A 13,939-nucleotide genomic window follows, 5' to 3' on the forward strand; every position below is an offset into this window, starting at 1 on the left:
AGACACATAGAGTTGTATATATATATATATATATATATATATATATATATGTACAGAGTGAAAAAGTACAGCCGTCTTTCTCATATGCTACTGTTAACACAAACACTAGGTGCACTTTAAGGTCCGTCATCAGACCCAAACGCACGATACAACGTGACTTCAAGACGACAAAAAGATAACAAAAGTACTGATGAGCGTAAAGGAATTAAATGTAACTATCATTACCCCAAAGATTGAATTTCGGCGAACACCTATCGTGCCAAATTGGAAAGTCCCAAGGAGACCTCACAATGGGAACCAGGAAGACGCGCAAACAAGCTGAGATGCTCACCAAGTACATGGTCTCACTCGACAACATGAAATAGGTTCTAATAGAATATTTTGGTTTCCTTCTTTTTCAGGAAGCAGAACATCTTGTGAATAAAATCATTCATGTGCGCACAAATGACCACATCCAGAAAACGAGTGTATTGAGCAAATGGTCGGCTATACAAAACAGGAAAAAGGAAAAACTGTTTCCTAGAAAAGAGCCAGCATCTCATGTTATGTTCAGTCAATCGCACAGCCTGTTCTGTGTAGCCTCCGGCCAAAGATTAACGTAGCTGAGAGATCCCAGGACTAAGGCTATTTCAGTGCAGTTCCCTGAGCTGTGGTTTGACATCGAAGGCTTTGAAAAAACATCCCGTAACATCCCTTAAACTTTTAGGTAAGCAAATTACTTTTGGGACGGTAAAAGACGGATACGTGACGAACATATTAAACTGCCCAGGTGTACCATCTCTCCGGGGGATTTTTTTCGCCATCTTCCAACATTTTGCCGCTGACACCACCCGTGCATGACACTCCCCTGCACTTTTGCTAAGTAGATATATTACCTTTTGACTGTAGATTCTACTAATCGGTTTCCGTGATAGAAATGCGCACCTTTGTACACCTGCAATCTGGTGAAGTTCATGATTACGAGCTGACTGGTCAAACTGCCTCACCAATCGGGAAGGAGATCAGCTGTGGATGAAGTGATGAGTACAGAACTCGAATTCTTTGCGCCCGGTCACCGCCAACATTGGTAGTAAGGAATACGTCCAAATGTAGGCTTGTGAATGTCGTTAGCCGGTACATATTGTCAAGTTTGTCACTTTTATGAGCACTCCAGACCTGCACTCTCTGACTGCAATTAACTTGTTCTGCATCGCTGTGATCCCTGTCATATTTTCATATCCGGTTCATCAAAGTGGGATTGTTCATTTGTTTACTGATCCAACTGTGGCATTATCATTCTTTGCTGTGTGTGGGAGAGAAAAATTTGAGGATATTATGCTGTAATGCGCCGTATACTCTGATACTTCCTTCCCTGTCCTTCATTTTTCGGGTTATTCAGTCAATAAAAAATCATACGATAGTGGAAAAATATATTCAGCTTCAAGTTAAGGTTAGTGGCTAAGTCAAATCAGTCTCGTCTAAATCTGTCGTATATGAAGTGAATGTGCTGAAGAAAGCCCGCTTCTTGATTGAGAGCAAGAAGTTGAGTATTGAGGTGACTGACACGGGACTTTGAGTGAAGCGTAGGTTCGACAAGCCCGAACATAGAGACGAAGAATTGGTTTCGAAATTCTACGCTACTGCTTGCACCAGGGCAGGCAAACCTCATTTGTCCACGTTTGTAGCATCAAGTTGAGCACAAGTCTGTCACCGACCGTGCCCTATGAACGTCCACACACCAAACAACGCCTAGCGGACTGTTGGCTGAGTAGTGTGCGTTGCGGTTGTCTCTTCCGACGACAGTCTGGTGATCCTCATTGGCGGGGCGATCACACGAAACTCAAGAGGGAACAAGTCAGGGTAGGCGTTGTCTCTTCGACGACAGTCTGGTGATCCTCATTGGCGGGGCGATCACACGAAACTCAAGAGGGAACAAGTCAGGGTAGGCTCAGCAAACAGGACACGAACGCGCACAGTTGAGAAGGTCAGCTGCACATACCCGTGCCAATACACAATGTTGGGACGGGACCGCCTTTGCGGCAAAGTGAGTGGCGGGTGCAGAAGAGGAAAACAGGTGGAGATCAAAAGCGCATAGGTGGAGGTAGCAAATGAATGGGGGAATTATCATGATTCACTGGTGAGACCCTCGGCAAAAATAAATTGGTATGCAAATGAGTGTATTGCGCTTCTTTTCCCATTCTTTCTAACAATCGATCAATCAAAATACATTTTCTTGGGCTGAAAACTTTGATTCTCCTGTTAACACTAGATTGATCTGAATATGAACAATATTCAACATCTGTAGATATTTTGGCTTTGAAGCAGAAAATAGCTTGGTTAAATATTCCGGGACTTGGCCTGTCTGCTGAGCTGCACGAAGGCGAAAACAGCAGTGAGCCATCGAAGAGTAATCTAATGTCAAGAAAAGTTACAGCGCAAACCTTCATGCCTCTCCAGGTTTAGTAGCCCCATCCTGTTGTGATTCACGGCGGTGGACTGAGGAAACCTCAGTCGCTATCTTTGTCAGCGTGACAGCTGTACGATGGTGTAAACGTCTTTCTGGGTGGATGCTTTGAGAAACCGCAGCTGAAAACGAAACCCAGGTAAGTCAACCCAGGAAGCAAGCCCATAAATATGGCATGGAAAACACATTGACCAGAAAACATCATCGATGGATAATCACAAAACTTAATCGCCCCAAACCTGTGAATGTCTTGAACGCCAGGAAGTGAAATTTAACTCGGTGCATCATAGAGCACGCCAGGCCGGGAGGAGCGCAGTCTAACCAACGTGAAAAAATGAGGGCGTGAATTTTGTTAGGCACTTATTCCCCTAATATCGGAAATAAGTTTGCCTGGGACGTGATTAGTTTGATTGGCTGACCTTTTCTACGCCAGGATTACGTCAATGCGTATCATACGGCGTACCCACAGTAATTTCCATCTGAAGAGAATTCAAGTTCGGAGCAATTAGGAAAGCCAAAATATTGTATCAAGATTTCATTCCACATTTCTTGTCTATATGAAAAAAAACGAATCGGGAACAAAACCATGCTGGAAATGAACGCCGGCTTGTGAGAACTCATCGTCGCAAGGGAAATGGCAAAAACGATACACAATCGCGTCTCATTCGAAGTAATCAGAATAAGATGGACTCCAGTCTAATGGGACAAATGCTCTCTGCCTTTTGACGATAATATCCCCAAACTTATAAGAAAGGAAATGTCGTCAGATTATCTAGTGCCATATCCAGCGTGCGCTATTGGGTGAATTCGAAAGACATCTTCGAAATGATGCGCTCAGGAAGGTCCAGTACTACACTGAAAATCAAGGGATTTGGCGGACGAAAACCACACTACGTTGATAACCAAGTAACTCATTCCGAAGCGTTTAGGCTAGATGAGGCTTTGCAACAGATCTCCACGCTACCGCCTGATGATTCCATCCACTCAATTCTCCAGACAACGCTGGGATCTTCCGTTTTTCGTATTTCATAATTGTCTCCAGATGATTGGGGCTTGAGAAAAGTATGTGTAGAGAAGGCGAAATGTCTGACGCACCTCACTGTCAGCATAAACAGAAACACAGCCGCCTTTAGCTTCAACCTCGTACCGTTGCGCGGAACTCTACTGCTACTTGTATTCGTTTGATTTGAGTGACGGATAAATGACCGCCATTCAGTCACTACGAAAGCCAAGTTCATTGCAAAATTAGTAATTACTGGTCTTGCTCAACTGTCCACCAAGGCCAGTAGTGTGCATGTTGAGTTTCGCAATGGAGTGACACGGGCGGCATCAATCATTGTTCGCACACCACTGTCTTGTATGGCGCCCGGTATATCCCACACTTGTAGTGACAATCCAGTCAAGAAACCTTGGAGTATCATGAGCCCAGTAATATGGCAACCAAGCGACACACCCAATAACCCTTGGAGGCTTTGCTGAAGGGAGGCAGCTTGCTAATGCGTGCTCAAGGTGGAAATTCTCACCGATGCCTGCAGGTTAAGACTTAGTTTAAAACGTACGCCTGATGGACATTCACAGGGTGTTCACTTTCTAAATCTTTGCTACCGTTGATTTCATCAACTCAGTGATAATTCAGATCGGTTGACCTGATTTTCCTGGATAAAAAATGTGTGGTTTTTAGCAGAGTTGTCAGATAAACAGTTTCAGCATCGCACTTACCAGTGTAACGGTGATACTACTGATGGGAAGGCATGAGAGTAATGTGTGTCGTTCTTAGAAATTCGCTTTGCGTCTCTTGAAAAAGGGAGATCTGTTGCGGAATTTGTGGAGTCACTTTGTAACATTTGCTTGAATTTGAGCGAGGAATGATTGGAGTCAATGAATATCCAGGAAAGTTCAAGAAGATGCGTTCAGATGGATGTCCAGCTTTTGTGAATAAGATGCGAATGAGTGTTTTGCTTCCCTCTCCAATCGTCTGTAGCCGGTCAGCTGGCAATTTCTAATAAATAACTCTGCAGCGAATGCCTTCTTCCTTTCACCAGTATTTCGTCATAAAGGTGTTATTCCGGACCAGTCACCTACACACCATCAGGATGATGGCCATATGAATGGCTATGTGGTTTTCCTTAGGAAGATTTTCGGCGGGTGTTCATTCAAACACTGATAGGCATATACTGAACACTGTGAGAACTGACGGAAGATATCGGTACCTGGATGATAACGAAGGGTTTGGTGCCATTCCCCCTTGATAGGTCATCAAGTTTTGCCAAATGATATATTGTGACTTGTCTTTACATGTCAGATTATAGATTTTATTCAATACGTTTCACATCAGCTCCAAGGCTACAGTTTAATTATGGTTAACTGTCAGTCAGTCTTCTAGTATGCGTGGCCATCCAGTATTTTGGCCATTGTTGACCGTTTAGCCCAATTCAGCTGCAAGCCAATCATCTGGGCGGACCAAGTAGGAAACTCAAGTCACATCAGATCCTTGGTTAGTGGTGAACACCAGCTGACAAGAGCTTCTACGCTGATTCCGGTAGAAGGAAGAAGGCCTTGGTCGTTGGCTTGTCCGCTGAGCTGGAAAATTTGATTGCAAACGTTTCATCACCAATTGAGGTGACATCATCAGTGCGTTATTGGGGAGCGCAACGGTGGGTACACCTGTGGGCACAACCACTAACCCAGCGCTACGCACCCTTGCGCTCCCCAAAAACGCACTGATGATGTCAACTAGGTTGGTAGTGAAACATTTGCAACCTAATTGCCCAGCTCAGCGAACAAGCCAACGACAATCCAGTCTACCCGAGCTACCAACATTTTCATCCCTAAAAAGGGAGGTCTCCACCCCAGAGCTATTCACAAGGAAACACCAACTGAACAGTTACCGACCATTGGAGAGGGAAGCAAAACTCCCATAGGCATTTCGTTTATAAAAACTGTGTATCCGTCTTCTTTTCGAACGCGTCTTCCTGAACTTTCCTGGACACTCATTGAATGGCACTCAAATGTGAAAAAATACTACAAGGCGATTTCACAAATTCCGTAATAAATCTCATTTTTCAGTGGACGCGAAGCGGATTTATGAGAAAACCACATATTACTCCCATGCCTCATCAGTAGTATTCACAGCTCCACTGGTACCACATTCGTCAGAACGGCAGCCAACATTTGATTCAGCCTTAAGAGGGTTAGATAATCATACTATTCATCAGCATCTTCATCATCATTATCGTCATACACTTGAATGGTGAAAGATAGGTAGAAGCCGAGTAGTCCCCGAGTCGAAACATTAGTTTTTTGCATATTATTCCGTCAATTTTTTATCTCGTTCCTCGCACCTTGAGGAAGACCGTTTTGATTATGGAAATAAATGTGATAGTTATTCTTTGACCTTGAGATTAGTTGGTTTCCTGTTAACTGTGATTCACTACGTCACATTTCACTCAGCTGTCTGATCTGTCCATTCAGATTTATCATTGCATAAAGAAATTTAGTAATGGTGAAAATCGCAATAAAGCAAATTTGGTTAACTGATCAAGTGTCACGGCCCCCGTAGTCCGGCCTAACCCAAACCCGAAACAGTCATTTTATACCTCAAAGGGATTTTTACCCATGAACTTCACAATCATGTTCCAGACTGGATGCACCTGGCCTAAGCTGTCGTTACACTTTGGTTGGTTCCGACGTTGATCTATCTTAAGTACAGAGCCTACTTGGTAAATTCTGTTAAAATTCAGTCGTTGGTCCTGACTGGAGCATCATAAGGTTTGGTTTTTGTAAGATTCCGGTAGCTACGATTCTTAAAGGACAATTGGAGGTATTGGAATAGACCAAGCTGATAATGAATAGATACCGGGCAGTAGGAACAGGCAAATGAGAGCAGTAGATGCTGTATTGACAATTGGTTCCAGAAAAAATGAAACGATAGACATAATGAATTAGTAAGAACATGCAATCAACAATAACACAGAGGAGCATCAGAGCTTCCTTGGAGCGATAACGAGTAAATATCAAGTGATATACACACATACGGATATGGGCAGTGTAAATAGGTTGTGTACGGAGTTAAAGGAAACAGTCGGCATTCTGGTACGTTATTTCTGAATCCGGAAGAAACGGAAAATAGCTGGAAAACGAGTATAGGGTGAATTTGTCATAGATGAAATATACCTGCACGCTTTACCTGAAAGCTCGACAAAGTAACACACGCTACGAGTTGAAAGTGGAATGCGTGAGTAGGTCCATCATAAAAAAGTTCAAACAATCAGCAACTACCAGGTAAGATGCAATACAAAGATAACACAAAGGTTTGAATTCCGGAGGTGCATAGCACGGTCGTCTGTCATCCGCGAGGTCCGAGTTCGACACCTGGGCGACCTGGTTTCTGTAGGAGTTAACATTCCAAAATACGTACAGTTGTCATGAAATTATAAGCAAAGACGGAAAGGCAAAAAATCTCAACATTAGTATCTAGATGGTAACAAAACCATAAACAGGATTAAAGAAACCGGACGACGAGCAGTAGGGGGCAAAATATGTTGTGGTGAGCAGATGTAGGTCAAGCTACTCATGAGTAGTCTGACAAATCTGAAAAATAACCGCTGATTTCTTCTAACTCGAGGAATCAAACGTTTTCTTGCAATAACATTTGATAAAACAGCTTGCACTTGAGTGATATGGCGGAGCTTGCTGGCTGGCCGGTGTGACTAGGGTTTTCCGAGACAGACTCAATGTTCCAGTGCACCATCACGACGAAGCATGTGCAGCCTCATGGCTCCACCTTTTATCGGGGGCACCGAAATTCCTGTCTGACAACCGTCCACAGCGCTAGCTTAGTGCATCAATATTCGAAGGTGCCTTTTTGAGTGAAATAAACTATTTCTTGTTCGTCTTTGCAGACCAGGAACACCCCAGGAATCGTCATTCAACTGGAGGACTACTCTAAGCAATGCAATATCGTCGACTGATTTCGCCAAATGATCATCCTATGCGAGTAAACCATGAGATCTGAACCAACCAAGGTTGAGCTCACCCCCGATGACACATCATATGGTTTTCCGCATTAAACACTAGCTATGGGACCACCGCTCTGCTTAGAAAGCTTTGCTAGCCGGATCACTGTGCAAACTCGGGAGTACCGACCGTACTTTACGCCTTGGGTCGCCACATAAAATGGATATTAGCCACCACTTCAAGCTGTATATCTGCTATGTATAAAACACATATATACATATATATACATATATAGGCGTTGCCCTGTTGCAGAAGAGTAGTAACAAAAGCGTCGAAATTTCCCGGTCCCTCTTTGGGCGTCTGATTAACTGGTGTTTGACCGAGTGTTCTCCGAACTTGGCAATGAACTTGCAAACCTTTTGTCACCAAACATGGAGACTTACTCACCATCGGACTGGTGATGTCTAATCTTTTGCTGAGGAAGCGTTTATACGGTAATTGCCAAACTCTATGAAAAGACCAAAGGGCACCTGATAAAAAATCAGTCCTTCCAGGACAGCTTGCAAGAAATAATTGTTGCTATATTTTCATTTATGTTATCCTACCACTTTCAATCACAGCAAAATGACGGAACCTAAAAATACATGCGTCGCTCACTCTGTTCTACAAAGACAGTCATTCTGAACTGCTCGGTCGATCTCGATGCAGCTGTCTACCAAGCTTGTACCTCGCCACACATCATCCATGCTCAGCAGTGTTACAGCTATTCCTCGTATTATGTAGTTAGATTTAACTTCACGTAATTACTCTCCAGCGGACGGTGGGCATTCACGTAACCGCCCTTGGTAAATACTAGCCTGGTTCGCTAAAACCTCATGTGATGAGTTAGCCGACGGATCTCAACAGTTGACTGGATTAGTCTGTTTAATACTGACATCTGTAACAAATAGAGTGATCCGAGAGCGAACGTAGTAGCCCCTGGAAATGACATCCCGTGAATATTAATCGCCAACTGATCATTTGTGTATTCATCCACGAAATGATAATTCACCCAGTCATAACTAGCACCGTTCTATGGCCCCCGGACCAGTCAAAACTCCTACAGAATACGCACCCATTGGCTTCTTGCACATTCTCCCAACACATTTACTGCAGTGGGGGCATTTCACGCATTCACACGTGCATCATTCTACTCTTTCGTCGCTTTCCAGTTATCAGGTTTGACATCTACTTGTGTTGATACTTCGTTGTACCAAAAGGCTCCAGACTAGTCAGCCAACAGTACCTGTTGGTCACTGCCGAGCGCTCTTTCACCATCCGTGATCTGGGTACTGAAATCAATAAAAACTTTACTAATTTCTATAATAAGATGCCCGAGTTTCCTTTAGAAGGTATGGCATCCGGGTGTACATTTCAGAGCATTTGTTTCGCTTTAAAATTAAACTGGCCTCTAGACACCATCCGTCGTATGCAGCTGTAGATTTTGTCACATGCTGTAACCTGCGTCTCTTCAACAAAGCTACCGATGATGTTAGGGTGTGTCACTCAGTCACCATATTACTAGGCTCACTGTACTCCAAGCTTTGTTGACCGGAGTACCATACATGTGTGGGATATACAATCACGTGTACTCGGTACCTGGTTAATTATTAGCCCCTGCTTTATAGCTTCTTATAATCTCCGTGATGTTTAACGGCTCTTCCGGTGTCTTAAGTCTTACTTGAACCACGACAGTATTATTTCGAATGCGATACCTACCTTGGCAGGCACCAGAGGTTGATTCGCTTGGCAGTCTGGGCTTTTGTCAGGACACTCCCAGACATGAAGAAACTCATGTGCAGAGAGTGAAGCATCCCCAAGGTCACTATCGGTACGACAGGTTTCTGAAAGCAGGTGAGTTGGTGGAGCCCACCAAACACACTTTAGCAACATAAGACCAGTGGAGTGGGACTGAAATTGTTCACGACCAGAACACCACTATTGGCTGTACAGAACGAACAAGTGAACGACCATTTTTGGCCATTTAGTCATCCTATATACTTACGCAGAAGCTCTATGTTTTTTCCTGACAATACAGTCGTGTCCAGTGTTTTCTGTCTTCTTATCGCGTAGTCTGGCAGGCTTAGTGCAGGCGTAACCAATAAACGGCCACCCATGTTACAATGGCTGCCCACACCACTTATGTGATCAGCACATAACAGAGACTTCACTGCAGCACGGGGATATATGTGATTGCATGACTCGGCCTAGTTCTTGCATGAATAGATTTAGCAAGGGCCATTCACTCCATGCTGAATGTCTTGTTTTTTATTGACTGTTGTGATGTTACCCACACTGTGAGTAATCTTCTATTATAATCCTTCACGGATGTCTTACCAAAGTAACTTTCTTTCCTCTTCCATTTTCTCAATAGCTTGCCGATGATAGTATTGAAATTAACAGGAATGAGGTGTCAGCTAAAGATGCAGATAGGCTTACTTTCGACAGTTGGCAACAAAGTTTGTCACTTCATAAGTGTTTAAACCTGTGAGGGAGAGTACGGATGCTGATAACTTTCGCAACTCTTAGCTTTGGTTCCAGGAATCGGATCGCCATTGTAACCAAGATGATTTTATTCGACTCATCCAATGAGATCTGGTTAATATGATCCACAAATGTGTATCCAGCCTCGCGAAGCCTTCGATTTTCGTGTTTTATTTCACTCCATTAGAATGTTTAACGAGAGCCAGCCTGGTTTCACTGTGGACAAACAAGGGCACATCAAGATGTGGTCAACATGAAAGAGTGATGTTTACTAGTTTCCGACTATACGGTGTAATGCGCTGTGGGTAACGATCCATTGGGTAATCGGCGTGTGCACTTTCCAGGTACGACCTTAGAATCTGTCTAACTCAAAAGAAGGCAGCATCAGTTCCCGCATTAAGAGTGATATACTGGTTGCCTGAGGAGACACCTATCGTTGTAAACAGCGCCCCACACTGTAATCTTGACTAAGTTTCTTCATTTTGACATTATTTTGCAATACAGATGAGTAGTTTCCTTTATGAAAATATAGTGCGATATCTCGAATATCGTGCCAACTGAATCATGAGGCGGCCTGTGTGCAGCACATTCAGCTGGAGGACATCATAAACGGGAGATTCAATTGAGTCCTCCCGTGAAACCAAATCGATTTTTGCAAATGAGTGTATTTCTCGAAAACAGTGCAATTTGGTTGACAGAAACTCGGGGATTGCACCTACCCGGTGAACCAAAAGAAGGGCGAAACCGGTCGTGGGCTGTCGAAGAGTTTTCAGCAAACTTGTGAGTAGTTTCCTTTATGACAGATGAAAATGATTTCAACCTTGATTGTACCATCTTTCTTGTTCACAAAACAACATTCAAAGGAAACTACCGCATGCACTTTATACGACATCTCTCTCTCTCTCTGGAGTTGCTTAACTAGCGGTAAATTTGTGTGGTTTAGCAAGTCAGTCAGCTGAGCTAACCGACTCCTCCGCAAATTACCGATTAGTCTGCTCAGATGAGAAAAAAATTAGGCACGCCTAATACGTACTGATAATGTATTGCAACGCGCATTCCCACCTGTCACAGATAGAAAGCTCAAAAGCAATCATGGCTGGAGATATGTGCTTCTGATAAGAACAAATTATTAAAAAGGACTGAAGTGCTTGCTTTTTCAAATTGGAAAATAATGGTAGAATCCAGTGGGCTTCAGACAGCCGTGGGATTAACTGGTAAGTTTTGACGGGCGGTTCTATCGTTCGATAGAGGCAGGAGAGTTACTGGGTCGTCGTTCGATTCATCAGGCCTAGCTGCTGCATGCGAACTCGTGTTGCGCTGAGCGGACACCGTTCATTAAACGTCTGCTGTCATTTGAGAATTTCGGATGGGCAAGAGGGCAAGTTTTCCTTTCAAAATCCGACGGAGAGATTCTTATTGCCTACAGAACCCTGTGGATTTAGCAGAACTCATTTCAGAACTGGAGTAAGTTGGGTAAAAACTGCTTGCTCTCTGGCTTCACTTTTTCAGTACATCTTTTCAAAAGCTGTCATTATATGTGGATGGATTAACGAATTCAGTTTCTTTATTTATGGGTTTCAGAGGAACGCGTCTGAACTGCCTTGAGGGTGGAAGAATCATACCGAAATACGGGACAATGTCCAATATCCAATCTAGACTAGTCTGTATAGGCATATGTTCATAGTCCCTTTTTGAGTACGCCTTCCATGACGCTATTGGTGATAAAAATTGAATAACAAAGAAGGGATGGTCACAACCCTGGAGAACTTCGTTAGTTGTAAGTAACATTCTGTACAACCTAATAGAACCCATGGGAATACAGGACCGGAAGACGCGATGGTCATCTAACTTTCACCACACATATTCAGAGTAGTCAGTTCATCCACATCGCCGAAGGTCCCTTTTCAGCTGGACAGAAACTGTTACTGGTTGTCCTCGGTATGACAGGGTGCCAAGCACTTGACCTAATGCAAAGATATGATTAGTAAATGCGCTAACAGGCGGCTAACAGCTCGATACTTTAGGACATACGTATCACGTGTCAAAGGTAAGCATCGCAAGGTGGGGAAGTCAGTATCTGTGTTGCCAGAGGTGCAAGAATCACACCCCTTGTGTTGGAATGGTCGCTTCGAATAAATTCTTTGATGCGAATATGTGGGCCACTCAACCCCGCACTAACGATCTCACCTCGGTCGTTGATGAAACGTTAACAATCCAAGTGCCAAGGTCGGCGAACAGACCAATAACCAATGAGTGCTTCCTCTTGCACTGTAAGAGTGAATACTTAATTGTGTGGTTAGCGAGACTGTCTGAGAGTAGCGAAACTGAAGTTCGAACAATCTCCTTACTGAGGCAGTTTATAGCAACCGTCATTGCCCTGAGTTATGTGACCAAGCAGTGACCTGCTGGCAGATCCAGGGCAATCCCTCATGTTAGTAAGTTAGGTATGATAGTATAACTGACCAATTTCCCTCCTGGTTGATAGCAGAGTTTAAGTTGTAAGCCACTTTCCAAGCCCTCGCACTCATATCCTTCTCCTTTTTTCACTTGCCTCCATTTAAATTTTGGCAGCATTCATGTGTCTTTTCTATTGCTCTTCCTTTCGCTTACGCAGCAGTTGTGAACCGATATGGGTTAGGAGAAATCTAGAAATAATTGAGACAATCTAAGCTTTTCAGCAAAGACTGGCTTTAATACAGTGTGAAGTCTTCATTGGAATACCTCATATCTTCCAACACGACCAACAATCAATAAGTCACTCAAGGGGTGACTTTCATCCGAGAGTTCGTCACTGGTGCTGCCAGTCTACACATGACCACGTGATGTGAACTCCATGATTAAGGGATGGGTAACATAAATCCTGTCTGAGTTAAACATAACAGTCAACCGATCATGACCGAACTGGTACTTGTCCTGGGGACGGTGGTTCGTGAGATACGCACCAATGCGTATTCCATTAAAAATGAAAGGCAATCGTATTGTGATTCTCAAACATAGACTTGTTCCACCTAGAGTATGAAATCACATTCCAAAAAAATTCTAGATCTCTCCATACTAACAACAAAATACCCAGTCGTTATCCATCCCTGCCTTCTTAGAAGTATATGAATAGATTCCACTCTAATGACTGGTAATCCCGTCTGATTAAAACTTTTACAAAGTCTAACTTTGAGTTTATGGTAGAAAGGTCGAAGCTTTTTGATGTTGTCAATAGTGGCGCACCTTCCCGCATAATCTGACCCTCAGATAGACGTGTCATGTCTTTTGATGTCAGTAGCTGGGTATCTCGAGCTGACTGGAAAATTGTTGAAACCTGAGGCCATAGGGTGGTTTGTAACAGACATTCAAAACTTCCACCCGGTGTGCGGACATTGTTTTTTAGTTTCAGAAAGGCTCAATTCCATCGGTTTTACATGAAAGGCGATGTAAAGAATCGAACTCAGAGGAGTTTCCCGATACCCTTTAAGAGACCACAAGAATAAAAACAATGTCATAGTTTATCTGTTGTTAAATGAATTTTTAAGCATGATATCGCAAGAGAAATAACGAGAGGAGACAATTTTGCTGGCATTAATCAGATCTTTTTAGGGCCGCTTTTAATTCCATAAGGGTGATCTTTCCATCTCCATCTTGGTCAATTTTTTTCACATATTGTGAAATTTGTTTGCTACTGTACTTGCAACGATGACTTTTGAAGAACTTAGACAGTTCACTCTTTGTTATTTTTCCATTGTTGTCTTTGTCAATTATTCGGAACAATTCTTCAATCTCCCCGTCGCTAAAATAAATTCGAGAAGGAAAGTATGCATAGTTGTTTTAAACAAATTTTGAATCACTGCACAAATTTTAGATGATACATCGATTAGAGATATTAATTCAAACCAACAAGACTTTCGAACCCCCTTCCCCAGAAGTCTAGGCATGACCAGATCTACCGCTGGATTTTTGGGTTTTATACCAGAATTTGAATACCATTCAAGGCGAATTGATTCACCTTTGGGTTGTTTTCGCAGCCTA

General features: G+C 43.1%; 1 protein-coding gene across 1 annotated transcript; it reads right to left on the reverse strand.

Moving 5' to 3' along the window:
* Window positions 1-4,916: 4,916 nt before the first annotated feature.
* T265_09308 (hypothetical protein) lies at window positions 4,917-12,295 on the reverse strand (the record flags this gene model as incomplete). The annotated part of the gene is made up of 4 exons (XM_009175337.1): window positions 4,917-5,176; window positions 7,843-7,907; window positions 10,481-10,714; window positions 12,102-12,295. 4 exons carry the CDS (start codon window positions 12,293-12,295, stop codon window positions 4,917-4,919), a joined length of 753 nt encoding a protein of 250 aa, XP_009173601.1.
* Window positions 12,296-13,939: the final 1,644 nt, after the last annotated feature.

Source organism: Opisthorchis viverrini (genome assembly GCF_000715545.1).
Source record: "Opisthorchis viverrini unplaced genomic scaffold opera_v5_273, whole genome shotgun sequence".
Taxonomy (NCBI): Eukaryota; Metazoa; Platyhelminthes; class Trematoda; order Opisthorchiida; family Opisthorchiidae; genus Opisthorchis; species Opisthorchis viverrini.